Source organism: Anopheles funestus, chromosome X, assembly GCF_943734845.2.
Source record: "Anopheles funestus chromosome X, idAnoFuneDA-416_04, whole genome shotgun sequence".
NCBI lineage: Eukaryota > Metazoa > Arthropoda > Insecta > Diptera > Culicidae > Anopheles > Anopheles funestus.
Window position 1 is genome coordinate 14,922,375 of NC_064597.1, and position 27,555 is coordinate 14,949,929.

The 27,555-nt window shown below is 43.2% G+C and overlaps 2 protein-coding genes across 2 annotated transcripts in view; both read left to right on the plus strand.

The window, feature by feature from the left end:
- The first annotated feature begins 3,488 nt into the window (after positions 1-3,488).
- Positions 3,489-9,659, plus strand: LOC125761865 (uncharacterized). Its single transcript, XM_049423422.1, has 2 exons — positions 3,489-4,405; positions 6,099-9,659. Exons 1-2 carry the CDS (start codon positions 4,382-4,384, stop codon positions 8,787-8,789), a joined length of 2,715 nt encoding a protein of 904 aa, XP_049279379.1. The 5' UTR covers positions 3,489-4,381; the 3' UTR covers positions 8,790-9,659.
- A 2,383-nt stretch (positions 9,660-12,042) lies between these two features.
- Positions 12,043-27,555, plus strand: part of LOC125767322 (uncharacterized) — a 90,505-nt gene continuing 74,992 nt past the window's right edge. The window contains exon 1 of the mRNA XM_049433799.1: positions 12,043-12,925. Coding sequence (XP_049289756.1) covers positions 12,918-12,925 — 8 coding nt within the window. The 5' untranslated portion in view covers positions 12,043-12,917. The remainder of the gene's footprint in view (positions 12,926-27,555) is intronic.

Below are 27,555 nucleotides of genomic sequence, written 5' to 3' on the forward strand. Positions count from 1 at the left end.
AAGCACGCTCTCCTTCAATTGGCAGCACAGCTTGGGCGTTTACTGTGCTTTGGAGTTTTCCTTACCCTTACCGTTTAGTTTCTTTTATTTTTTTCTTTCTTTCTTTTGTTTTTTTTTTCATTCAAAATTTTCACATCAGAGTTCTTGTTTTGGAGTTTTTTTTGTTTGTTTATTACTAGCCATTGCTGGTTTTGTTTTAGGAAGGAATTCTTCTCCTCTTTAGTGTTGTGTTGGGCAGTTAAATCGTGTGCACCATGAATGCCTAAATTTACGTCCATTGTCCATAGACACAGCCGTGTGTCATCCTGTTCTGCTTAATCTTCCTTCCCCAAAAAAAAATCCCTGGAGAGAGAGAGAGAAGAGAGAGATAAAAACGATCAATTCTTAAAGGGAAGCCGATTTAAATGTGGACCACCTTAAACCGCTCAACCCGTTCGACCGATATTCCGAACAAAACACAAATCAGTTGGGTGTGGCATGCGTGAAAATGTACTAACCAAACTATACGATCGATTCGACAGATATGTGAGGTGGATGCACGTTAAAGGAGGCTATGAGAAAAGCTATCTTACGAACAAAAAAAAAGCTCAGGATGTTTGAACAAATCACACATGCATTGCATCTCACTCACACGCCTCTTTTCCTCCAATTTCCCATCCCACACAACTGATAGGTTGGAAAATGATCGCCATCAAATTTGGCTTCATTTAAAGCGAAAAAAAAACGCAAAGAAACCCCATTTTCGATCTATTCCATTTTAATTTTGTTTTATTTTTCTCACTTCTTTTTTCGTTACTGGGTGTGGAGCGTAAGGTGTTACCTGAAGGTCAGAGCCTGACCACGCCACAATTTAATGGGATGCTGTTTATTCTTCTGCATCGTTCGGATGAATGGTCGATTATCGTTTGGTTTTGATGCCGAGGTCGAGGCTGTGTCGGGTCGTGTAATGGGCGCTAAAGCGTCAATTGTTTGGCACACAAATTGATCGACCGCTATTGACACTGGCCTGGCACATGCATATACTTAAGGTTGATTGAACTGAATCAGGCTGTTATGCGCGTGTGAAACAGGTCGTTCGATTTGGATAATGGTAATGGCCATACAACAGAAGCTTCTTTGAGCTATTACACTATTTTATACGCCTAATGTATTGTTTTTATTATTGGGTCTGAGTTAACATACAGAAAATTTATCTGATAAATATTACTTCATGACCTCTCGTATAGACCCTATAACACGTATATAATGTCAAATGTCAAATAGAAGCTGTACACTACTAACAGCGTAGCAAAACCTAAACAACCTTCTTCCAATGCTACCACCTTGCTAAAAGTTCAAAGACTCTTTGTCCACCACCACCTCCCCCCGAATACCGTCTCTACTGTTACAAACTCTCACACAACAAATCAAACTAATCTATTGTTAGCTGATCCGCAAGATCACCAGCGTCAAGGTTTGGCGCAGAAATATGAATTCATTCCAAACGATTCAAACTCCCAAAATCACACTTTTAGCCTTTGTTTTGGAAGCTGCTCGACCCTCCAGAATGATTTATCGACACACTGTTCAGGGTGACACACACACACACACACAAAAGAGTCATCCCCAATGCAAGCAAAGCGCCTCCCATGATGTGAAGGCCACATCATTCCAAGGACTCGCCCGAAATGGGACATTGTATGCAATGAGCGTGTTGCAGCTTCAATACGAACGATCTTCGCCCGGAAGGATCGCGCGAAAATGGTGGTTTACCATCAAGCAAAATGGTCACCTCGTTGTGTATATTAAATTTATTAAAGTTTCGTGTATTTTTCTTCTATTTTTTTTTTTTTGCTACATTGAAATTATGCTCTTCCGTGCTGAGATCTTCTTAACGGATCTTGCGGGAGCCAGAGCAGTGTTGGAATAAATTAAAGCATTAAACATTAACGCCGCCAAAAAAAAACAAGCTTCTGAGAACCCGCATGCCTTGACCTTAGGGTGGTTAGTTTGTGTTTAAAAATTTGATTCTTTCAATATGGCGGAGTTTTGTGGTGTGTCGGCTGCATGTAATTATCAGCATTATTATTTGTGTTCTTCCCTCCACCGGGGGGACAATATTAAAATCGTTCAAGGAAGTGAATCTACGCCCCAAAACGACACACAGCTAATGGTGTGTAAATTCCCGGACATTTAACACTGCTAAAGATAATCTGTTTGATATCAAACTTTAATTGCTATTTTCCTCATCTTAAGTTGATTACTGTTTTAACTTGGTTGCTTTGTACGCATCGCTTAAGATAAATGAAGAAATTCCATTCCCATTCAAGGTCGTAATGATCGGAGACGGTAGAAAAGCACCTTCTGCTTTGAACCGAACGGGTCTTCATATGGCAGCCCGGAAGCTGCCTTCGCAATCGCCCGCAACCCAACCAGCCGAAAAATGCATTCGCTTCATAAATAAATAACACATCATCACACGTTGCGCTAGTGTAGCTCGGCGACGAAAGCACAAACAAGCAACACAACTGGGCGGCAGATTTTCGTAAATATGCTTGCTCTATTTATTCGCCATATCTTTGTGTGCGATAACGCACGTGTGTGTGTGTGTGTGTGTGTCTGTAACGAAATTAAGAAATGATCAGATATAGCAACTTTCAACTGCTAACAAATCGGTTGCCCAATCGGGTTTAACGCCTTCGCCAGGATTATTTAATTCCTACTCGTTCGATTGGCGCCTTAATTTATGCAAGCAACCTTACGAAATGGCACCATTTAAACTTTTTTCACTTCACTCGCTGTTTCGCTGACGCGTTTCGATAACTAATTGTCACCATTAATCGTGGAAGTATTACCAATTATATCATGCGTGTAAATGTGTTTTGTGTCCGTGCCGTTGTTATTCTCGCCGTTGACAGCCTTTATGTACGGCATGTTGAGGAAAAACTGCGGAAAATGCATTCATCTTTTTTCCACTACAACCAAGACCTGTGCACATTGACAGGCTTTATCCCATACATGTAAGCTCCTGTGTTCCTTCTGCACGCTCAACGTAACACGGGGTCATACCACATTTGGCCGAAAAAATTCCCATGCCCATTCCGGACACCCGGGGTGATTTGCGTTTGGTTTGGCCGCCATGTCAAACGCTAAAACAATTCGTACCGGTACCACCCAGCGCACCGAGCCGTCTCGTCTCGTAGCAGGTGGTGGTGGCGCTGCAAAATTATTGTCGCTTTTGGGGCCAATTTTTCCACCCCTCAAGTTTCCGCGCGTTTCTTCGCCGTCGTGTTCCAGTGACTGACGTAGTGTGGCAGAACAAAAATAACCACCAATGACAGTGTGAGTCGGTAACGGTGGGTGGTGGGTGTCAGTCTTTGCAGCCAGCGGACGGTGCTACTAAGACGAAGCATGAGATCTTTCGAGTGTGAGCACCTTAGCGCGGGGGAGGGAGGTTTTCCATCCACGCCGGTGGCCTGATGCTATATAGTACACCGACGCCTACGCTGCTGGTCTCATTTGAACGGTCGCAAAGTCAGCGTGAAGCGTGCTGCCGAAGGCACGCACATTAAGTTTGTTTGGTTAGTGGTTTGTTTCTTTCGGTGCACTAAAAAAGCGATTCAGTTTTGGGAGGACATTCCCTGGACAGTGTGGTTATATCCCTGTGCTCAAGTGCTTATTCAAACAAAAAACTCCCTGTCTGCGCTTCTAACAGACGTGTGTGCACTGTTGTGTTTGGTGTGTAACGTAAAAAGGATATGTGATCGATGCCGTGCTCCTGGTTCGCTTCGTAACCAAATCCGATCATCAATCAATACCGCTCGGCTGATGAAGGAATAACAAACGCGAGCCAAGAAAAAGAAAAGACATAACGCCTTGTAACGCTTCAGTTTTTCCGGCTCACAAATAAAAAGGACTTGTGGAGCGAAGAAACAGTAAATCCTTTTCAAGGGTGCAATCAAAAGCAAAACAGTGAATCGATCAACTTGGATTTAATCCTACCGTGTGTGTATGTGTGTGTATGTGTACTGTGGTGTAACGAAAGGACAAAATATTTGCGCGCTTGCGAATCCTTTTACTTCGGTTATCAATCAATCAATCCACCTACAATCAACCAAAACTAAGTGTTTGGTACAAAAGGTGACGTGCATTGGCGGTGACGGTGGTAAACAAGTGTAACCAAAACTCTCGACCGAAAAGAAACCCTCGACATTTTGGTTGACTTGGTACTTAGAGGTGCTATGTGACAAAAGTATGTGCTTGAAGGTGAACAACAAACAGCAAAGATTCTAAAGTGTAAGCGTTTTGTAACGCTTCCTAGCCGGCACCGTACACGATTGGTGGATTTGAGGCCTTTGGAAGCACTCATTACGGTGAATTAGACCAGACGAGATCCCAAACGATGGGATACACATCGCATCCCAAGGTGAGAAAAAACCCCCCGTCACCCAACCCGAACCGACGATGGAAGATGTTGCAAATACAAATGAGATTACAAATGAGGTGCGCACCGAGTGCGAAACCAGGAATCATAAACACAATCAAGCACCAACCGCCGTAAATGGTGGGTTGAGGCAACGACTCCCCGAAAAACGACACTGCATCAGTTTGCCAGTGCTCGGCTGGGCAAAAAGAAAATGATGCAAATCGTAAAGCTCGGCGCCTAAGCAAATTGGAACGTTCTCGCGGGATGTCGGGTGCTCGGTTACCAATTACCAATTGCTCGGTTTGGTCCGTTTGCTTCGCACTGAAATTAAGCTAACGCGTTACCTCTCTTTGCGAAAGGCAGAAGCGCAATGGATAGATAACGTGTAAAGTGTCGTAATGTCTACGGTACTAGAACACTATCACAGATGGTTGGTGTACTACCTCCTTCACACATACTTATACTAGCTCATACGGTGTACATTGATCTAACAGGGTTTTTGTGAGCACCTTTCTAGGGATATAGTGTCATCTTCCCGAGTTGCCCACTGATGAAACGTTTTACTTTGTTGACTTACTGTACCATGCACAAGCTGGGCGCCGTGTCGTGCGCAACTACCTCGGGGGGGGACTGTTGAATTATTACCAAATTATACACTAATTAATTAGCGGTGTGCTGGTGAGCATTAAGGCTCCCAATCTCAAGTTTACCACCTTCGGGTCGGTCCGATTAGTGAGGTTTAGACTGCAGGCCACGCGTTGCTGCACTCAAACGCATTATTTACACCGATGGTGAACCGATGCTGCAAAAGAAGCAACAAGCAGAGAGAATGGGATCGGTAAAGGCCAAACAGCAACAAAAACTAGAGCATCGGCCCATTCATCAATTTCAGTGCTCACGTGCGTGCTGGTAAAGTGAAAAGCGCAAAACAGTGAGTATCTGTCGCATGGGCGTGAAATTTTCGCGCCCACTCCCCCCCTTTTGGGGATGGCGGCATGCGAAGAGGAGGAATGGGTTTTTCTTCTCTCTTAATCTCACACTGGATGACCCAATCGAATGCAACCTCTTCCCATGCAAATGCAGCTGTTTGAAAAAGCAGATGAAGAAAACGGTACCCGTGTGAGCACGTGGAAAACCGCTCACATCGTAAAAACCCGCCGACCAGACAAAGGGTGTTTTGGGTTTTTGGGATGGGTTTTTCGTTGGGCGGCCGGCCGGAGAGGGGTGGTTTAGGTTGTTTTTTTTTTGTTGTAATTTTTGGTTAAGAAATCCGCAAACACTACGAGAGCCCTTGGATGGGGTGGTGCGTGTTGTAGGTGTCAGCGAAACTCGTGTTTTGATGTGGTCGCAGTTTCGCAAGTCACAGTCGCAGTTGCACGGTTTTTTTTGTTGTTGTTGAGCTGAGGTAATCGGTGCGTTATCATCGGTAACAGATGCGCACTTGCGTAACAGATGAGTGCCGCAAGAGGGAGGCTGGTGATGCAGGTGGGAAAGAAAATAAAAACTAAAGTAAGGCGTGTTAATGAGGATGTGCATTACCCGAATGTAAGCTGTTAGGAACCGAATGTCAATTTCTATTTCCCAGAGTATTTTTTTTTGAGTGAAATCTGTTCAAGCAATGATCTTAAGATGTAGCGGTACGTTTTAATCCCTTTTTCTTCTCCTTTTTGTATCTCGTCTCTTTTCCCTCCAGTATTGTTTCCCGAGCAAAGGTCGAGAGAGCGCCATGATAGTAGCGTTGCTGTTTGTCGCCTGCTGCACCGTGTCATATCCGTCTGTGGCGGCGATTACGACGACGGACGCGTTAGTGGAGGCAACACACACAACGCTTCCAGTAACGCTTGGTGAGCGGGAACTGGACACGACACCGGACCATTCGGTTGATTTGAGCGAAGCGGAGACAAAGGACCCAACGCAACGGTTCGAGATCATCAAGCAGATCCGCAAGGTGAACCAAGATGGATCGTATACGGTCGGGTACGAGGCTGAGGATGGTACGTTTAAGATCGAAAGTCGGGATGTGCTCGGTAACATCAAGGGTACGTACGGGTATATTGATGCGAACGGTGACATTAAGCGTGTGTCGTACGGTGGTCAACCGACCCAAACGATCCCGATGGTATCTACGCCACCGACAACCGATGAGGAGATCGTACACATACCGCCAAGGTTTAACCGTACCCAGCATCTTCTGATGCCGACCACCCGCCGGCCACCAAACTATCATCCACCGCAGCAGCTGCAGCATCATCAGCATCTGCACCACAATCCACAGCACGCCAGCACACTCCGCCCGAGCGTCATACAGACGATACCGCGCAAACGCCACGGTTACACATCGGCCTCCACCACAGCAACACCGATGACGAGTACCGCGAGCACAACGCTAGCAATGAACGGTGGTGGTAGCAGCACATCCACAACGACCACGACAACGACCACTACGGAGAGCACGGTCACATCGGCCGCGACCGAAACTGGCGGCCATTTGGCAGCATCGTTCGGTGAACCTACGGCGGCTTCGACGCACACCTCCACACTGCACACCAAACCCGGCACGCTGCTAATAATCCGTCCAACACCACTACCGTACCAGACAGGCAAGACGGCTGAACAGCTAGCCCGTCCCGAGCGGCTCGAAGCGGCCAAGTACACGCACGCACCGCCGTCGAAAAAACCCGTCCGTGGTAACTTCCTGCGCCGACAGCTTGCACCAGCGGTGAGCGAGTCCGGCGAGCAGTATGAAGCCCAACCGCAGCAAATCATCTACGGCCAGTCGGCGGCTGACGGTGAGCTGAGCAGCATCTTTGCCGGTGGGGCGAAACCACTCTACACCACCCATCCGACACCGCGCATACCAGCCGCCGTACTGGCCGCACGTCAGCGAGCCGCCCACATCCAGAGCGTACTGCAATCACAATCCACACCCGGTGCGCTGCCCGAGCGGCTCACGACGGAGCGTGTGTACGTGAAGCAACCACCCCGACCACAGGCAGCCAACGGACACCGGCACGAACCGGCTCCGATTCTCTACGAAACCTCCACCGAACCAAGCTCGGAACACAGCTACGTTACCGATGGGCCTGCGTCTTCCTCCGTGGTGCAGATACCGGCCGCCAACCGTGTACTGGCGGCAAACGAAGCCGAAGCTCATGCCGAAGAACGGCGTCCCATTTTCCGCCCGCGTCCGATTGAGTTTCGCCCACGGGACGATAGTGTCTCTCCTGCACCGGGACGGTTCCGCACACCGTACGGACTACCGCCACCGTATGCACGATCGTTTACACCACTGCCACCACCGCAGGAATCGGCGTACGGTGGCCGCGTTGCCCCCATCCCCGATGTCGACGACAAGGATCGTGAGGCGGATGAGCCACAGCACCAACACCTAAACAGCATCCTACCCTACCGACAGCAGCGTCGCCTCAACGGTGGTCTTAACCTTTCGCCGGGAGATTCCAATTACCAGCAACAGCAGCAGCAACCGCTTGGTGCGACCCAGCAACAGCAACACTCTTACCCGGTTCCGGTACCGTACAACCCGGCACAGTATTCACCGCACGTAGGTGGGCGAATTCCTTCCAATCCGTACTATTACGACATTCCACCGGAGCGTCCGCTGACGGCGCGTGACTTCGAGCGCATACTGCAGGTGCTCATCTTCCGCCATCAGCAGCAGCAGGTTGCCCAGCAGGTCTCTCGCTATCGTCTCGGTGGCGGCTATGGTGGTTACAATGGTGGATACCCGTACAATCCTTACTTCCCGGGACCATCACCGTCACCGTACGGGCTCGGTGGACCATACCTCGGCGGTGGCTACCCACAGCAACAGATCCCACGACCACCAATTCCCTTCCCGTATGGCGGTGGACCATACGATGGGCAGGGCTATCAGAATCCACTCTACAGTCCCTCGGCACCGAGTGCAAATGTGCGCGGTGGTGCAGATGGTGGCCAACCGGATGCGGACGGTGGGTACGGCACAGTGTTGCCAGCCGCAGCCCGTCGCAACGGTCAGTACTATCAGCCAGGGCTGGATGCCAGTGCCCCATCAGGAACGCTCCGATCTGCCGACTATCTGCCGCCGGAAGTACGTGAAAGTCTACTCTACCGTATGCTGATGCTCGCTATACAAGCACCCGGCTCTGGTGAGGTACTCCCATTGTCAGCACCAACCGGTCCGTCCAACCAACAGCTACCGCTTCACCATCTCCAAGGTGCATCGTCGATGCCACGACCACAAGCGCAACCAAACCACCGGGACCACCAGACCCCGGGACAAGGTCGTCCAGATGGGCAGAGTACGGTAACGGCAGCCGCCACCATGCTACCGATGTACAGCAAAAAACCCGTACGAAGTGTACAAATTCTCGGCGAAGAGTGAAACAGGACGGCACCAAGTTCCATCCATTCATCCCACCCATGCACATCCCGTGATGTACTGTAGAGCTGTTGGTTGGTATAGTGTGTGTACAAGATTAGGCTGTTAGACTAGGGTGTCCCGAACGAGTGACTTGGGTTGTGGTACAGCCGCCGCAATATGGCTGTAACCGTCCCGTTAAAAGTTTTCTCCTTGTGTAGCATTTAGTTTTTGTTGTATTTGTTTTTTTTTTTTGCTTGATGACCTATTGGCCACACCGACACCAGTAGAATAAGATGTACCAAAGTTTATTTCTCACGTCACAAAAACCACAACCGCACGAATATTAAATTAAATGCAAGGCTGTCATTCTCATGACGTGCTGCATGCTGGTTGTATTTTGCCTTTTAAACATTCCAACAATGTCGTTTTTCTTTTGCGTTTTTTGGTAACAATGAATGAAACCAGCCGAAACGAGATGATCCTTCTGCAGTCGATAAGTATTTTCCGCGATTGTATCTGCTTCTAACGTTAGGTAAAATGTGCAATCGAAAGCAACGCTGCGCTTCAAAATTGTTACAATGTTCGAGCTGCTTTCAATCAATAAAACAAAACGATCAGATTTATGTGTAAGATTTTTTTGGTTTTCTTGTTCTATTCACGGAAAAGCTCCGGTAAGTATTCCTATTCTACAGTGAGGCAGACGAACACCTGTCAGAGCCATTGCTACTTGGGAACTTTTTTTTTGCTGGGTTAGAACGGCCTGGCCGTATCAAGACTTATTTTACCACGTAGCAGGATAGTCAGTCCATGCTACGGGGGGACGGTCCGGATGGGATTTGAACCCGGTCCTGCCGTGTGGACGGGCGCCGTTCTTCACATGCACCACCGGGCCGCCCCAACTCGGGAATTTTTTTCTCGTTTCGTAAATGCTGCGATAACTTCTTTTGGCACTTGCTTTCCCAATCGATTATCACACCGTCGGTGCCCACCTTCACCCGGTTATGCACATGCCTGATAATGGCTAACAGAACGAAGAAAGGAAGAACTTGTTTATGTAGCTTATAGGAACGACCGTACGGTCAGACGATGATGTTGTGGGTGAACATTTGCTGACAATGGCCACGAATACAATTGTTGTCCGGAGCGGTTTTGCTTAACCACCCGTAAACTATCATGCTTTTCCTCCTCCTAATTGGCCTCGTAGCTGCTGGTATGTAGGATAATTGAGACTGCATGTCGTGCGTTCGGTTTGTCACTGGTTCCTTCCAAACGATAACTGCCCGGAAGCTTCTTAACTCTGCAAAAACATACTCTTCCTGTGGTAAATGGGTGGTCTTTCAACAATGACTCCTTGGGCTAGAGATGGCAACGAAGTTAGCTTCACTGCAAAGGATTTTGCCAACTTTCCCCAAGTTCCGTTTGTGGTTTGATAGAACAGCATTATATTTTTCCTAATGACAGGTACAATCTCCACCATTCGCTGAGATGCTCCTCGTTTCGTTTCTCTCCTCACCGGGGGGTTTGTGAGTGTCTGCTCAAATGAATTTTTTATTTTGATTTCCTTTCTTTGTTGGTAGAGAAATGAAACCCCAAATCGAGGTCGATGCAGGCGTATCCATACTCAACCGAATGGTCCGTTGATAAGCGTTTGTAGCCAGCACTATCGCTACTGCTGGATTCGGTAAGGGCTGTCATTTGTTTTTGTGACACGCAAATTGTATATCGTACGCACACCTGAACATTCGGTTTACCATGGATTGGTGGTTTTTGGTGCTGTGATGCTGTTTAATTGAGTTTATAGTTGCATAAAGTGGCAAATAAGCAAACTGTCATACATGTCAGTTCTTTGATTTATGGTTACGATTGCTCTACCCAACACTGGATTACTTCCTCCACTTACTCGTTGTTTGATTATTATTATTAGAGTAAAGATAATTCCGTTCTTCTCAAACCTGTGCTGGGGTAAGAGGTGGGACTTATCATCAACATCATCCAACTGCACCGAAGGATACGAAGGATCATTTATTTACGATACAAATTTCATTATGAAACTTAAAAGCTACTATTGATTTAGAATCCAAGCTAAAGTGTTGTCCTATTTCCACTTCCATTTCACAGGATTTGATAAATTGGATTTTTACTTAGGTTTCTCATGTTTTGTGGGAGTTATCGTTATTGTGATAAACCGAATATCTGCAAATTATTTCTTACTCATTTTATTCTTCATCACATCCTCAAGGATTCTTCCGTTATTGACATAACCTGCCAAGGACTTCGTGCGATTTAAAGTAAGCTTTATAAAGTTTTCCCTGCTGTTGCGAAAAGCTTCGCGAAACTAAAGCTTCGCGAAACTTAAAAGCTGTAGATCGATCGATCGTGCGATGAAGCAAAAAAGAGCGAGAGCACACTATCGAGAGTATATGTTGCGCTTCTCACTCAATTTAAATTTTGAATTCAAAAATCTCACTTATTTGTTTTGCCGTTTTTAAACAATATTAAGCATAATACAAAGTGTTGAAATTGTTACTTCAGTAGCACAGGGTATTATTTAATTATTTTGAAAGTATTATAAAGATTTTCAAGACAAACATTAAAGCAAACGTAGTTGGAAAAGCTAACGGAGTTCAACGACATCTTTGGATCAACGTACGATCGAATGGAGTAAGCGAGAGGGAGAATATAAGCTGTGCTCAAAACTCACCTTGATTTTGTGCGAATTTTGAGCATGAGAGCGAAAGAGAAAATGATCTTCGAGAAAAGTACTCAACGATTGTAAATCAAATTTCGTTATCTTATTCATCGTATACAAACATTTGATTGAAGAATATCGATCCAACAGTTATAGAAATATCATTCTGTCGCTAAATTACCTTCCGTAGTTTCATTTGCTACGCTCGTTTCTCTATCCTACACAACAGGAATGTTAAGAGCAGAGCCCAGAGCGTGTGCCGAATTCTTTCTCTCGCTCTCTTGTTTCTTTAAGCGATCTTCCAAAGAGATCGTACCCAAGCGACAAAATGATTCAAGCTCGCTCAAATGCTTTTTAACAGCGTTCATAACGACTTGTTTTTTTTTAAATGCATATTTAAACCCTTTTTAACATAAATTATAGTATATTAAGTAAATTTAAGATAAAAATTTTGATATAGTTAATGCAACAAAGTGTACAAAGTGCATTTAATAGGAGCTTACTGTTGCCTGGTTAACAGCTTGTTTGTGTATGTGAGCAAAAAACCGTCAGCTGGGAATACTTGCGTTTCTTCGCACTGTCAAGCCGTACGCGCCGCCATCTTTAGTCAGTAAGAAACGTACATCGAAACAAACGCGTCGCCATCGAAGTTTAACGGTTATCGGTTTTTGTGCAAGTGGCTCTGGTGCGATATAAGAAACCGTTGCGAGTTTAGTTTAACATATTCAAATGTTTTCTCCATCGTATGATAACTCACTTATCAAAGCGATCAGATACATCTGAGGACTGATCTACCTGGTGTGCATTGTTGTTTGAAGGAAAGCGTGCAGGAAGAAACATACCAGAGTTTTTTTCCACTTACCGTGTTTTATTTTCGGGGAAGTGTTCCAAGTGTGAAGTGATTGTATTGTATTTGCTAGCTAAGGGTGAAAAGAAGTCAAGAGCGTGTGTGTGTGTGTTTTTCCTAACGAAAGGAAATGCAATACCATGGTGGCAAAGGCAAATAATGCCGGTTCTTAAGTGGGCATTAATTGCATACTTGTAATATTACCTCCCCTTCCGAGCAAGATTAAACGCTGGGTTCGATTTCACGTTCACGCTAATTCTGATCGGAAATCGATAATTTCCCGAACCCAGTATCCTTACCTTGTGTGTTTGGTGCGATTGTGAGCGCGCGCGTGTGTGGGTGTATTTTTGTGTTATAAAAATGTTGCTATAGTGCTGTAGTGGGTGTATGAAGTCGAGATTCATATAAAAAAGGTATCCTGAAAACCCAGCATTCAACAAAGTAAAGGCAAATTACGCACGATAATTACAATCAAATGTGGTACGAATCTTACCGTAAGAACGCACCTCAGAAGATCACCGATCAATGTAGCAGTTTTCGCCCCCAAAACCCACCCCCAACAGCGCGTTCAACCTTGGGCCGTGTGTGACACCGTCAGGACTGTGATTGCCGCATGCATAGGTAAGCAAACCCTTACATTCGGGTTAGTCCAACCCGTAAACGGTGTAAATTTGCAACCCGCCCCCAAAAAAAAACCTCCCCGCACGCTTCAAAGGGCAGACTGTAAACAACAACAACCCTTGTCGGGCACACACCCTCCACGAGGCAGAAGCGTTATGTCTTTGCGCGATAAGTTACCTCTTCCACGTGAAGAGAAGGGGGTGAAGAAAAAAAACCAGAAATCCCCCTCACCATGGTTGGCCAAAGCACCAACTCCAGAACTAACTCCGCTAATTCGATAAATGTGAAAGGTTTTGCCCTTCACTTTAGGGGTGCGCTCGTGAATGCTGACGCGCAGTGGACAATCACCAACAACAGCAAAAATGGTTGATCGAGAGGAGGCTTCGCGTTTCACCCGCAATTCACTATCAAACATGCCCGAAACAAACACACACACACACACTTACAGAATTATGCAGTAGGGTGAGGGTGTAGGCTGCGTTGCGCCCGGGGGTGAAACTGGATGTATTCCTTTTTCTCATGATTATGCTAATTTTTGTCACACAGTGTATCACAACAACAGCAACGGTTCCATGGCGTCTTCCGATGATGGGCGCTACGGTGTGTTTTGGTCCCGGATTTTGGGCTGGATTTAACAGCTTAAGCAGTCGCTGCAATACCACGGATTGCTTCTTGGAGGTGGTCTTTCTTTCGCTGTATGTGTACTTCTCTCTCTCTCTCTCTCTTCGTTACCGTCTATCTGTGTGCGAATGACGGTTATTTCTGCATTTTTTAAAACCGCGTGTGCTTCTCGGTGTGTGCTGAAACTTTGTGGGGGGGGGGAGGGTGCAATGTTTTGGCCTGGCATAAAACCTGTTTTTTTCAGCCGACCGCTTGTTTCGACGTCTGCAACATGGGGATGGTTTTTTTTTTATTTTTTGTAATGCATTCGATGGTGGGGTTAATACAGCTAAGAAAGCTAAGCTGTTTGGTTCGGCTGCCGAATCAGTTTCAATGAGCCAAATGGGGAGGGGGGGGGGGGGGGGGGAAGCTAAAGAAGTATTTGTCAACAAAGAGCGCGCGCCCTTATGCATCTTAAATGTGTTTTTTTTTCAATACACCAAGAAAGAAACACTTTCTTTGACTCTTTGTAGATGTGTGGAAAGATGATTGCATTTTTCCTTTACTAAATCAGTAATATTTAAAATATAAACAAGTTTTTTTTTATTATTATGACATTTACAAAAATGGAACATAATTATTTTAAAAAACAAAAGAAAAATGCCTTACTGCGGGTTCTAGATGAAGCAATTGGTGATGAAGAAATGTACAAGGGTCGAACCTTTCCGAAACATTTCTCCTACAGCCCAGCAGCTTCACTATTGTTTCTTCATTTCCCGTGCTGGCGTTTTATTGTTTTTTCTCATTGCTCATCTGTACGGGCGATCGTTTGTTGCCAAATCGTATTGCCCGTGCCCTGTTTGGGCCTTATTTCTTCCGCTCCTTTTCTCTCCCGTCCCGACAAAACGAGATAGGAAACGAACCTTGCCGATCATACACAGTTCGCCTTATTCTCTCTGTGGGTCGGAATGTAGCAAAACAACGAAAGTTGCAGGAAAAGTAATAAAAACGACTGTGTGTGTGTGAAACGAATCATCCATGCGAAGGGTTTTCCTCTGCTGAGTGGTTTTTAAAGTTCTTAATTATGAATTCTTCTGATCGAGAGCTATATTTTTACACCCGCATCCGGGAAATTTCAGCTAGTTGATTGGTTGATGTGGGTGAAATAAGAAAAGAAGGAAGAACGAAACTAATTCAATCGGCTTTAGCATGTGTTGCCGATTTTTTTATTTGAAAGGGCTTTAAATACGTTCAATAAACAAAGAAGAAACACATACAATTGAAAATGTATGCTGGGTCGTTTATCGTGGGTGATCCATCCATTACAGTAAGAGAGAGAGAGAGAGAGAGAGAGAAAGCGAAACGCCTTATTAACTGTTCCAGCATCCTTTAATAATGTGTGTGATACCCGATCGAGATAAGACTTAAAATATAAATAGTCTTAAAATATAACTACTTTAGGTCGAGATGGATGATGTATCGAATTTACACAAGTGACATTTAATAAAAACAAACAAAATTTTGACAGTTAATTTTTATTTTATTTCAATAATACATCATTAAAAAGTGGACTAATAAACCCTATCATTCAAGTACACTTCAAACGTAACACTTCAAAAGTGTTTATAGCAGAGAACGATCTACACGATCTTGCCACACAAACGAACCTCACCAACACCAACGCAAAGCCACACGCGATCTTGACAGCACGGTGTGATCTCGTCTGATCTCACCATTTCCGTTTTACTCTCTTTCGCTTGCATGCGGTATGCTGTGCGTTTCCTTATACGTATATGGTGGCGTATCGAATCCTGTGCTTCAATGATGTGAAGAGGCTACACCGTTCATCGTCTCCGTTCTATCTCTATAAATGGAATATTATACCCAAAATAGGAATGAAGAGCAAGAACAAGCAAAAAAGGCATTTGGGAGTGGAAATGAAAGAAGAAGAAAAAAAACAATAAAATTGTGTGCCCAAAAGTTGTTGCTCCTTTTACCTGTCTGATGTGTGTGCGTGTACGAAGAGCATAAGCATCATCTATACCTGACTGCTGTCTGCGCCATTTGTGCATCATTGTCGGTTTTTCAACAGACTCACATGTTTTCAATGTTTTCGTTTGTGTTTGTGTGGCTTGTTTTTTTTTGTTGTTGTTTTTTCCCCCGTTTCACATCGAGGTTGCCCATTTATGCTAAAAAGGGGGTAATATTTATGCTTACTGCCGCACACAGTGCTGGACACGTTTGTCGTGATCGCGGTTCCGTTTGTTTATTTTTCTTGTCTTTATTTACGTTTCCATTTCTTCTTTCGTTCGTGTCTGTCTCTCTCTCTCTCTCTCTTTCTCCCTCTATCTCACTCGTTCAGTCGGATGTTATCATTCGTTTCGTCGATGATGCGGAAACGTTGTATGCGTTGCATTTCTGTTGGTTCTAAACTATAAATTGTTATGTTTAATGTTACTCCATTCGCTTTCGTCTTTAGGGTTGAACAATACGATGGAGAAAATTGAAGAGCATCACTAAACCCTTTTCTCGAACCTCGTTAATGTGTGTTTCAACAAAAACTCGGTTCGGTTGCGGCGAATGAGAATGATAAACGGAATGAAAACTGTATTATGTTTCACTTTGTCACATATTTATCGCTTACAAACGAAAGATATGGTAGCTGTGTGAAGTGGCAGCTAACGATTGGTGTTGGAACACGTGTTACTTCCGTCGGAAAACCAAAATCTTTGCCGATGGGAATTTTGACAGTTAGGCAATAAAACAACGAGGGGAGAGAAAATGCATCATTGAATTAAAAAAACCATTCCTCAGAACACATAATTGTGTATGCAGTTTTTATTTTCCCATCCACTGAAACATCTCCGCCTTAAGATTGCTTACTAGCGTTTATAAATTTTTCGCCGCAAGATAGAAATGTTTTCCTTTTTGATGTGTTTGTTTATGGAGCGTGTGAAATGAGGAAAAAAACGAACTTTCTTGCATCATAACCAAACCGATGACAAGTTTTCCATCATCCAACATGGCCGATTTTGAACCCACGCCATGTTGATTTTATTCTTGATTTAAAGTTTTATTGGAAAGCGAAAGATGAGCTATAAAAAAAAATACTCATCGTTACAGGGTTTCTCAAGGGGTCGGATAGAACGAACAGACTGTTTTGATATATATACATATCAATTGATAAAAAAATTGGTAAACGCTTTGAATGTTCAATCTTGATCCGTGTGGCATTATTAGAGTGGTGATTAGAGAAAATCGTTGATCAATTAAAAATTCTTAAATTTTCTTCTTCTTTTCTGGCACTTCAGGCGGCGTTTCTGGCTTTCCTGGACGAATACCAGACCCAGCTGTGTAAGGCGCCGATTCGACAAAACATTTTTTAATGATTCACACACTTACACTTGCTTTTTACTTAGGCGCTGCTCTGGGATTTGTCGTATACGACGAACGAGAATCGACAAGTTTTACTGATGCTCTAGGATTTGTCGTCCAACAACCGTTTGACAGTTTTTGGGGAGACAGAGAAAGGACGTCAAATCTTAAAAAAAAGAAAAATATCATCCCATCAAACTTACAAAACCAACAATAAGGCGTGCTCAAATCTGATTTCCATTGCCTAAACTTGTTAAACTGTTCGCTTTAATTAAAATTCAGGTAAAAATGATGCACATTGGAGAAATTGCGTCCAGTTTATTTCTGCTACAACAATTTGTTCTCTTTTGACCACCAAGATGCATGTATGGAAGATGTGCTTACGACATGTTTGACGGGGATTATAGAAAAAACAACAAATTGTTTTGTATGACGACAGTTGTATGACCATCAGATATACGGCCTGGCCGTCCCTACGCTGATAAATAATAATAAGCTGTATGACCATGTTTTACAGGATTTAACAGAGCACTTTCATACAACGCCATACGTTTGTTCTTGCCGTCTGTCGTTCAAAAATGTTCAAAAAATTCTCATAACTGCCGATTCTACAGTGAAAATTTCATACAAATCGTTGCAGCCGTTTAAGAGAAGTTTGCCCACTAACACCGCGACACGAGAATTTTATATATTTTAGAAATATCTAATATTGTGCAGTCGCTAAAATTGTTTGTTGCTATAAATTTGCTTACACAAGTCAATAGAGTGTGTGTCCATTTAATTCTATCTTGTGCGAAAAACCCTGTAACAAGCATAATATGGTTCTGCCATGCGATTGGAAAAATCATTCCCGTCGGGTGCGTAGGTTGGAAAATGTGTGGAAATTCTTTTTGATATTGTGGGGACACTGTGTCTGTGTGTGTGTGTCGTCTGCACAAAACAACACCAGAATGCGTTCTAGTTTTCTATTTTCAAATGCATTCCTAGCGGTGTGCGATGTATTTTTATCCATTCTAGTGCGAACCAACCGGAACGTGTGTTCCTGTGAATCAAACTGCAACGCAGCGGTGCGTATATGCGATAGGGAGGAGAGTCAAAAAAATCCAACAAATCATTTCCCAGTAATTGATTAGTTCGATAAAATGTGTTCCTATTTTAGGATGCAATAACGAGAAGAAAGGAAAACAACTCCACTTTTAATCGATGACTGTTATCGGATGATTGTAGGGGAGATGCAGGGTCCCACCCCTCCGGGGGGGGTGATAAACTTTTCCCGAGAAAACCCACCTCAATGGTATATTTATTTGATTATATCTGTACCGCTTTTGCCGTGCTAAACGATGCGCAGCAGTAGCACCCATGATAAGCATTGGTACCTATTTAAATGAGGAAATATTCCTGGTAAGGAAATATCATAAAAAAGCAAACGTTTTCCCGGGCCACACACGCGCGCGCACTCTATGGAACTGTTCAATAATGCTTTCAATTGTAATGCCCGCGGGAAATAGCCTTGCCTGGAACATTGTATTACACTAATTTTCACAGCTTTTCACGATTTTTTGCAACAAAAAAAAGAGAGCAGAAAATGTTACGCATTTCCAATGCCGGCGATGGTTTCTCATTAGTATTTTCCTCGAATTCTATCTCATCTGGAATGTTTTTCGCGACTTACCCGGCTACTGTGCGGCTACTGCTGCGTATTATGGGGAAATGGAAATTGGAAAAATAGAATTTTTGCAAGTTTTTTTTTTCTTCTCCCCCTCTAAACGGTTGTAATCTCGTCCACTCAATTTGAGCAGTGAGGCAAGAATTTTTGCACCATCTTCCCCTGGGCCCGGGAAAAATTGAACATTTAGCAGAGTGGGAGAAAAATTGAATACAAAAAAAATTGACGTTAATCGCCGCTTTGAACCATCCTGTTGCGTGCTTTTGTATGAATATTCTTTTTGTTTTTTTTTTTCGGAAAAATCCATTCGCGATTTGATACCTTAGCGGAAGATAATAGGACGCTATCTCTTGTGTCTATTGACTCCGAAAATCTCGCATGTATGGAACAGGTGGCTATATGTAGGGAAGGGGAGAGGGGGAAGAGGGGAAGGGGAGGTATATATTGGGAAGAGATCATTTTACATGATAATGATACGCTTCCTCTCATCCACTCAGGAGCCACACCCCCCCCCCCCCCCCCCCCTCTCTCTCTCGCCGGTAAACTCCACCTGAAATACAGACAAACAAATACCACTCTGAACGCGTTTGAACCTTTATGAGCTATTTCAATTATAACACCCCCCCCCCCCCTACCCCACCCATCGACCACGACGGAAACCTAACGGACCCGGGCAGGCGCTTCGAAGGAGCATTAAAAAAAACTAGCTCAAAGAAAAAAACAAAACTGTGAAGAAGCGAATTGAACGGTGTACCTGCGAACAGCGTACATTGGAAAACACAAATTTAAGCGAACGTACGGGCAAAATAACAAGCTCAACCTTGGACCAACCTGTTGGTCTATAATGCCGTGTGTGCGTGTGTGTGTGTGTTTGCAAGTTTGTGGTGGATGCCGCAAAAGCCGGCACTCTGTGCGTAACGGTGCGAGTCGGAAAATGCGAGCCGGAAAATCAGGGTCGTTGCACAAACAGGGTAGGTGGGTCGGTTGATGGCGCTTGTGCCGGGTAGTGGGTGGGTGTGAGCGGGTGAGGAGAATTTATCTAAAACGGTACATGATAAGAAATCTTGGTGGTGAGCTGTGGGAGGGAGGGGGGAGGGAAAGGGGGAGGAGATGCAAGCAAACGGACGAACGGTGGTTGAAGTAGCCATATTGGAAATAATAACATTTATTCATACGACCGCGGCCTCATCAAAATCAAGGGTGACCGGCCGGTGGTTTATAATAGGTGGGTAGAAGGGAAGCAATGAAGCGACAGATAAGGAGGAAAAAGGTGAAGCTTTCTTTTCTTTTCTTTCTTTGTTGCAATTTAGACAAGATGCACAGATCGTACGGCACTCTTGGAAAAAGGAAAGAAAGTAGCTAAAAATATATTCCCAACAATTGAAACACACGAATTGCTGTGGGAGTAAGACATGGGCGACTTCTTCCCCCGTGTACGAGGAAGATATCCTGATCCTAGCTATCGGATCGCCTAACTCCCTTAGGCGTAAGATGTCGAGCGTTGCTTGATTGCGTCATCGAGCCGGAAGAAACGACTACACTACAAATTGGTTTCATCTCTGGACACGATGGACACGGCGAACATATTGGGACAATTTTTTTTTTTCGAACCGGACCCATCATCATGACTCCGGTCTTCCGGTCATTTACGCCAACCGATAGACGAGTTTTGTTTTGCTTCTTTTTTCCCTTCTTTTTTGTTCACTCACGAAGAAAGTCTCACAGCTGGTCCGAAAGCGCAAGTCGTTGTGCCTGGTGAATTGCTGCGGTTCGCTGCCGGTAGGGGCCATTGAATGGGAGCACCAGGGAAGGCAGACATTCAAACACCAGACGACCGGTGAGTTCACACACTATCGAGAGCAACTTTCACAAAGTATGGCAAGTCGGGGTGTGAGTATCGGTTGTTGAGGTGACCGGGGCCGGTTCGCAGCAGTACGGGCAACCCGCGCACTACCGTCATCATCCCAGCATATGTGGCGATTTCACGCCTGCTTCACACCACGATCGGCCCAAGACGCCTTTTACCGAGAGTATCGCACTAGATTGCACGTGCCTTCCAATCGCTGGTTCGGTGCTTGATCCGGTTTTTAATCGCCGATGTGTGTCTCTTTTCTTTACGTGCGCGCGCGCGCGCTTTTCGCTGCTCTGCCCAGCGGAACGGGATGAGACCAATTTTTTCCATGCTCGCAGACCTGGTGGACACTTTCTAATGAATTGTCGTTTGGCCTCAGACGATCACAATTAACCATTGGCTCTCTGGTTGATAGCGTCAAACATCATCATCCGCACGATCTCGCGTGCCGAAAGACGGCAAATTGTGTAGCAAAACTCTACGGACCGATAAGCGATTGTGTACGGAGCTGGAGGGCTGGTAGCGTTCGGACTGTACAACGGTTCGTCCGTTAAAGACTGACGCGAAGCGAATATCCCAGGGCACATTGCCCAAAGTTTGCTTGTTGAAAGTGCTATTTGCCGACTTTCCCTATGATTTGGTGTTACTTCCTAAGCAACTCATCATTGTAGCAATCAGTTTTGAAATGGAAAGTCTTATCTGGTGGCTCCCTGTGAGACGTTGCTACTGAATATCTGGAGGTCACTGACAGGTTTTGGTTGCTCCTAATTAGGGACTTTGTTCTTGCCATTTAAATGTGGAAGAAGATAAGTAAACTCTAATTCCATGGTGTATCCAGTAAAATTACTCTGCAATAAAAGTGATCTCCTTCAAAATTCTTCAAAAAGTGATTCTTCGAAGATATTCAAACGCACAGTCTGAGGTTGGGAACTTGATGCTCAAACTATCCTTAAACATAGTTTATGTCCTCAAAAATCAGTCCCTACACGTTAGCAACACTTTTATCATAATGACTTGAAAGGTACGTCTGTTTGGAGTTCAACGTTTTGATGTTCTAGATATGACAGGTTCAGTTAACATTGTTTGAAGCTTACACATCACTACTCTGACGGAAGAATATACCATCAGGCTGTGCTCTGCTACAGGTTCACCCAAGATTATTAAAGTACAGCCGTATTGCAGTTCCGCATCAGAAGCCAGTGTCCTTGAAGATGTCTAGCTCCGTACCGGTACATCAAAGTCCACTGCACCGCCTTCTTGTCATATCAAATCAAATACAAAATACGTACATGTCTCGGTATGTTTTTTTTTTACCAAAATGAGCGATACCTGCAAAGCAAAAGCAAAAGAAGCCTTTTTTTAACGCTTCGACTGGCGGTGATCGGTTTCCGGTCCACTCCCATTACTCGCCCCCTTCTGATGGGGGGTAGGGGTCCCAGTGTCTTGTTTTTTGGTCGCGATTGGGTCTTTCGAAAAGCGATTTTTTGCTTTAACCTTTCCGCATAAAAACTTTTGTCACGCTAGCGGAGCACCGCCGGCGAAGGTCATGTTCAGTGGGTCGGGCCGAGCACCTTTTTGGGATGTTTTTTTGGGGGTTTTCACCGTTTCTGTTGTTTTTTGGAGAAGCAACAGTCCTACATTTAAAATGTAACCCACCTCTAGTAAAGGCTCCCGCCAAAGCCTTCAAGCTGACCAGGGCGCTCTTGTTTCAAGCTGCACGTTTGTCTCTCCCTCTTAAGTAACACCGCGAAAGGCAGTCTTTTTCGTGAAGAAGTTCAACCCAAGAGGAAAACAAATGCACACCAAAAGTCTAAACCGTGGTGAAGCAATTACTGGGAGGTCAAGGGAAACAATCGCTTGTGGTGTGCGCGTCTTACGCGAACTCTTTTGCGCGTGTTACGTGATCACATTCGTGGTGGGAGTTGTGTTTACTACGCGCGGCAAAAACCTTTGCTGGGTGGGGTGGTAATTCATTCTTTGTTGTTTTGTGTTTTGTGCGTGTGTATTTTTTTTTTTTGGTTTTGGTAAGTGTTACACCGACCAATTTCGAGAGAATTGTTGCTGTACGGTGTAGTTGGGTGGGGTGGAGAAAAAAAGGGAAATCCGAACCGTAGAAGGGTGGGTAGTGCATTGTTATTCAGGGTTGAAAGGGTTAAGAAAGAGAGCGGGATGTTGACGCGCGCATCAAAGCATAACTTACTTACTTTGCCTCCAGTCAAAAGTAACCGGTAAAGTTTTTTTTTTGATGAAAGGACGATAAAGGATGGAGCAAACGGATATGGCTGGAATAAAAGCGTCGTCCAGCGGACAGAGCTGTCAAACACAATCTAAGAAATGGGCTGATTTGAGTTGGGATTTGTTGTCTCTTTTAAAGTATTATGTAGGGGCGGCCTGATGGCGCTCCTAGTCGGCACCGGTCCACACGGCAGGACCAGGCATCAAATCCCATCCGGACCGTCCCCCCGTACCATGGACTGACTATCCAGCTACGTGGTAAAATAAGTCTCGTAAGCCTGAAATGGCCGGCATGACCTCAGAGGTCGTTACGCCAAGAAGAAGAAGAGGAAGAAAGTGTTATGTAATGTAAATACATCTTTTTAATTTTTTGAAATATGCCGTGATACGATGCCTTCAAATGGGTTTATTCTAGATCGACATCTACCAATAATAAAACTAGTGGTGACTCCCTAGATCTGTTGGCCTGATTTAATTTTAAAAATTGAACTAATATACTAGGACACTCTTTTTTATTGTCTTTAGTCTCCTTATTGGCTTTTAACAGTCTCTTTCTCAGTCTCTCGCTCTCTTTTTCTTTTCTTCTTTTTTTGCGGTTGTACACCTCTGCCTAAGTGTGAAGGAATTAGTACCGAAAACAAAACGAATTAAATTAAACTCACACTCATCAAAGAAATAAAACAACTGCAGCCATGATCGAATGGGTAGAAGGGTAAAGGGAACTTTTATAGTCTTTTCATAGCATTGGTCTAAACTTTCGTTGGTCTAATCCCTTTTGTATGGGGGGGTTGATTTTTAATGACCAAACCAACCCTTATTTAATTTTGGTTTTTATTGAAGCTATTGTTTGCAGCTAGTAGGGGCTCAAAATAAACAACAGACGCTAAACATCTTTATTTTTCCATCCTTTGTGCGTAAGTGACAAATGTTGCAAAAGCGAAGAGAAATCAAACTAATAATTTTATTTGTTAAACACACACCTCGGGTATGCATTGCACACGTTTCGGGAAAAGCTGTTTTTTCTTCAAAAGGGTCTAAAGAAAAGAAAACAAAAACAACTTCCACGAATGAGTGCCAAATGAATTTATTTTCAGCATGAGTGATGTGTTGTTTTGTTGGCGGCCCTGCGCGTTATTTCCGTGTTGGTGCGTGTTATATTTCGCGTGCAGCACGCAACCCGTCCCCGTGTTGCAAACGCGAGACATCCGCATCCATATCGTTTTGGATAGTTTCTTTTCACCCGTGTGGTTTGGAAATTCTTTCCGCCTTCTTGCAGGAGAATGCACCAGTTTGCAATTATCGCTCTATTGCCACTCATCACAGGAGATTGCTAGTTAAAGATAGGAAAGTTTAGCTTGTCGAAGCTTTCGAATGCGTTTTTTTTGGTCGTGTTATTGCTTCCTTCTTGAAGGGTAATTTTGTTTACTAATAGGTGCGGTACAGCACGTTTTAAACTTAAAATTACTAACATGATCAAACTTTTAAGTAAACATTTCTTTGTATATATTCGACATGATTTGAAACTTGGAACTGTAATGAATTATTGCGCTAATAATAATATTTATTTACAAATGAAACGGGGGGAGGGAGGATTGTAAAGTGATTTTTTTTTTCATATAACGTCATAATAGTTAAAGCTTATTATTAACTCAATAATTCATATTTTAGGGCAGTTCATCATCTGTGTTACAAAATTACTTCATTTTTATAAAGTATTACTTTCGCAAGGGTTAACTTGCTTATAGTTGATTCCACTTCCATCGGATCGATCGTGCTTGTATTGGTGCTGGATTTGAAGTGAGATAACGCATGCCTTTTGATCGGTTTATCGCTTAAGGTGTTATTGACCCTCTCTGCACCTGCTGCTGTATTCAAATTCATGTTACTCTCGTTAGCACAGGAAAGCTTGTACTTGTTCTATACTTTTGGACGAGCGGCTTATGCTGTGCGTAGCTAAAATATGGTTTTATTTTATTTAGTACGTCGCTAGACTGTGTATTCGCCTATGAATTTATTTACTCTGTCCCAATGCGCGTTGTACTTTACATTTTCATTTGCCACAAAATTTAATGTTAAACACTATTTGTTTGTTTTTTTTATAGTGTTTCTCAATACTACCTAAGCTATATAACATTCTAATAGTTTAAGTTTATTACTAATCCTATCTATTACCTAAGCATAGAAACTAAATAATTCTTATTATATGATAAATTTGTATAGTATTCATCAGCATTTCATTCTTTTAATTTTACCATTGTAATGTGTAATTCCTCTTGAATTTTGAAAAGTATTTTCCTAAATGGGTCTAGTCTTTGTTTTGTTTGTGTTTTCGTCGTGATGTTTGGAATTACGAAAACTTCTGCATCTTCGTGTAGAGTTGGTGCTGCTTTTCTATTTCTATATATTTTCTTTTTTCTATTCTAACATTTTTATATAAGTATCGTTTCACAGTTGTTTCTAAATTTCGTGTTACTTTTAAAAACAGTCCATTGGAGCTTTGATTTGTTTGGTTAAATCTTAAGTCGTTTGGTATAAACTTAGCAGCCGATTGACGAGTTTCGTTTTATAATACTACTGTGATTCTTATCATACTTTTTTATTACATTTGTTTCATATTTGTGTTTGTTCGTGTGGTCAATTTCTGTTATCGTATTATGTATCTACTATATTTGTCCATGAGACTTTGAACATGAGGCATATTTGAAAACTGTGCATATTGATGCTATATAGTTCTTCAGTTGAGTTGATCTGAAAGTTGTTTCATGATCGGTGATTATCTCTTTTGGTATCTCGTATTGTGCAAAATAATGACTAAGCTTCCTTTGATCGGCTTTTTTGTTATATGAATAAAGTAATCGGACGATGTCTTGACTGATTGGAGAAACATTGGAGCTTCTAGATCAGACATGTCAAACATACGGCCCGCGGGCCGGATCCGGCCCGCGAGGTCTTTGAATCCGGCCCGCGAAGGAAGAACGAGAACATAGATTATTATCTGGCTTGGGTGAGGTTTAGCCTTGAAAATTGAAAAATAATGTGTATATGTTGTGCAGGCACCCTTTTACACTTAAATAACACGATCTTGACTCTTTTTGTAGTCCACACCACTGTTGAATTTAATTTCCTTCCGAGTTTTCCCTCCCCTTCCGACTTGTCTTGGCCCGCAAGATAATTTTTGTTTGCAAACCGGCCCGCAAGCCAAAATGAGTTTGACATCACTGTTCTAGATCATAACAGAATGTTTTGTGTTAACGTTCACTTCTTCATTTTGCATTTCAGTAAGGCCATCGGCTACAAAGTTTGTTTTTCCTTCTCTGTATATCACTTCATATTCATAATTCTTTAATTCCCAGTGCCAGCATGGTTGTTTTGAGTTTCTATTTGATGATTTAATGAATATTTGTGGCTTATGATCAGTAATTAGTGTATATTACCTACCGTAGAGATAGTGCTTCTATATATTATGATGATTAGATTCCTATACCAAGCTCGAAATTGCCAGCAATAAAACGAGGGTGCTTCTTACATTGCAATATGTCAAACTTCAAACTTCATCATATAGTTATATTAGTTACATAGCTATGCCATGGTACAGCTATCCAGGAAGAAATATTTACCCGAAATAAACGGTCCTTACCGGGTATATATTTAATTAAAGTAGACAAATACATCTAAATTGTCTATTATATCTTCTATTTGAGGCATGGGCTATATATCATGTATAGTTTTTTCACTTAATTTTTGGTAGTCTATAACGGCTGTTATTTTTGCTGACCTAAGGCATCTGTGTGTTTTACCGATAAGTTTTACTTTAACTTATCAGATTATTTTACCAGATTTTGTATTTCTACTCTATCTATTCTATGTACTAACTTTGTTCGTGATTTACCAGCACTTCATCAACACTAAAAGCAGTTCATCAAAAAAACACTAAAACTTTGAAAATTATTCCATTGTTTTGTTGTATTCTTTTCGCAAGGGTTAACCTGCTCTTAGTCGATCGGTTCTACCTTGTTTGTATTGGTGTAGGATTTGAAGTGAGTTAACATGAATTTTGATTGGTGTATCGCTTAAGGTGTTATTGACCCTCTCTGCACCTGCTGCTGTATTCAAAGTCGTATTACTCTCGTTAGCACAGAAAAGCATGTGCTAGTTCTATACTTCTGGACGAGCGGCTTGTGCTAGATTATATACTGTGTCCCAATGCGCGATGTACTTTGCTTTTTGATTTGTCAAAGTTTTAATGTTAAACACTATTTTTTTTTATTCCAGTAAAACGACTTATTCCCGTATGGTTAACACCGCATTTGTTGACGAAATACAAGTTTCAGAAGGCATTTCCATGGGTTGGTTGAACACTATTTGATGTTTTTTTGTATAGTGTTCCTAAGGATAATTCTTCTGAAGAATTATCTGAAATAGTCGCTTCTAATGTATTGTTTCATTAGTGCCGGTTCTAACGGAAAGCGGAGTAGGTGGTCGCGTACGGCCCTGCTGATTTGGTTAAACACGAAAAAAGAAATTAAAATTAAAAAAAAAACGAGAAAGACAACTTGAACGAAGATCAGACGGCGTTACAACTTGTCGCTCCTGTTGTACGGGAAAAGAATAAAGGTTTAAAGAGAAAAAAATTGGAGCTTTTCCGAACGAGAAAGCAAAAGATTCCATCATAATATGTTCCGAGTTTGTTGCTATTCGTCATTAGAAGCTCATAACTCTATGCGCAACACAATGCAGGAAGTAAGCAAGAACCACCCAAAAGAGCAGAGTGAGCATATGAACCAAACATCTTCATTTCCTTGTGCTGTCGGTGGCACATTTACTAATTTACAAGCCACTTCCCTGACACTATCGTAGCATTATCGAAAACCCAACGGCAATTTAAATAGAGCACACGTCCCC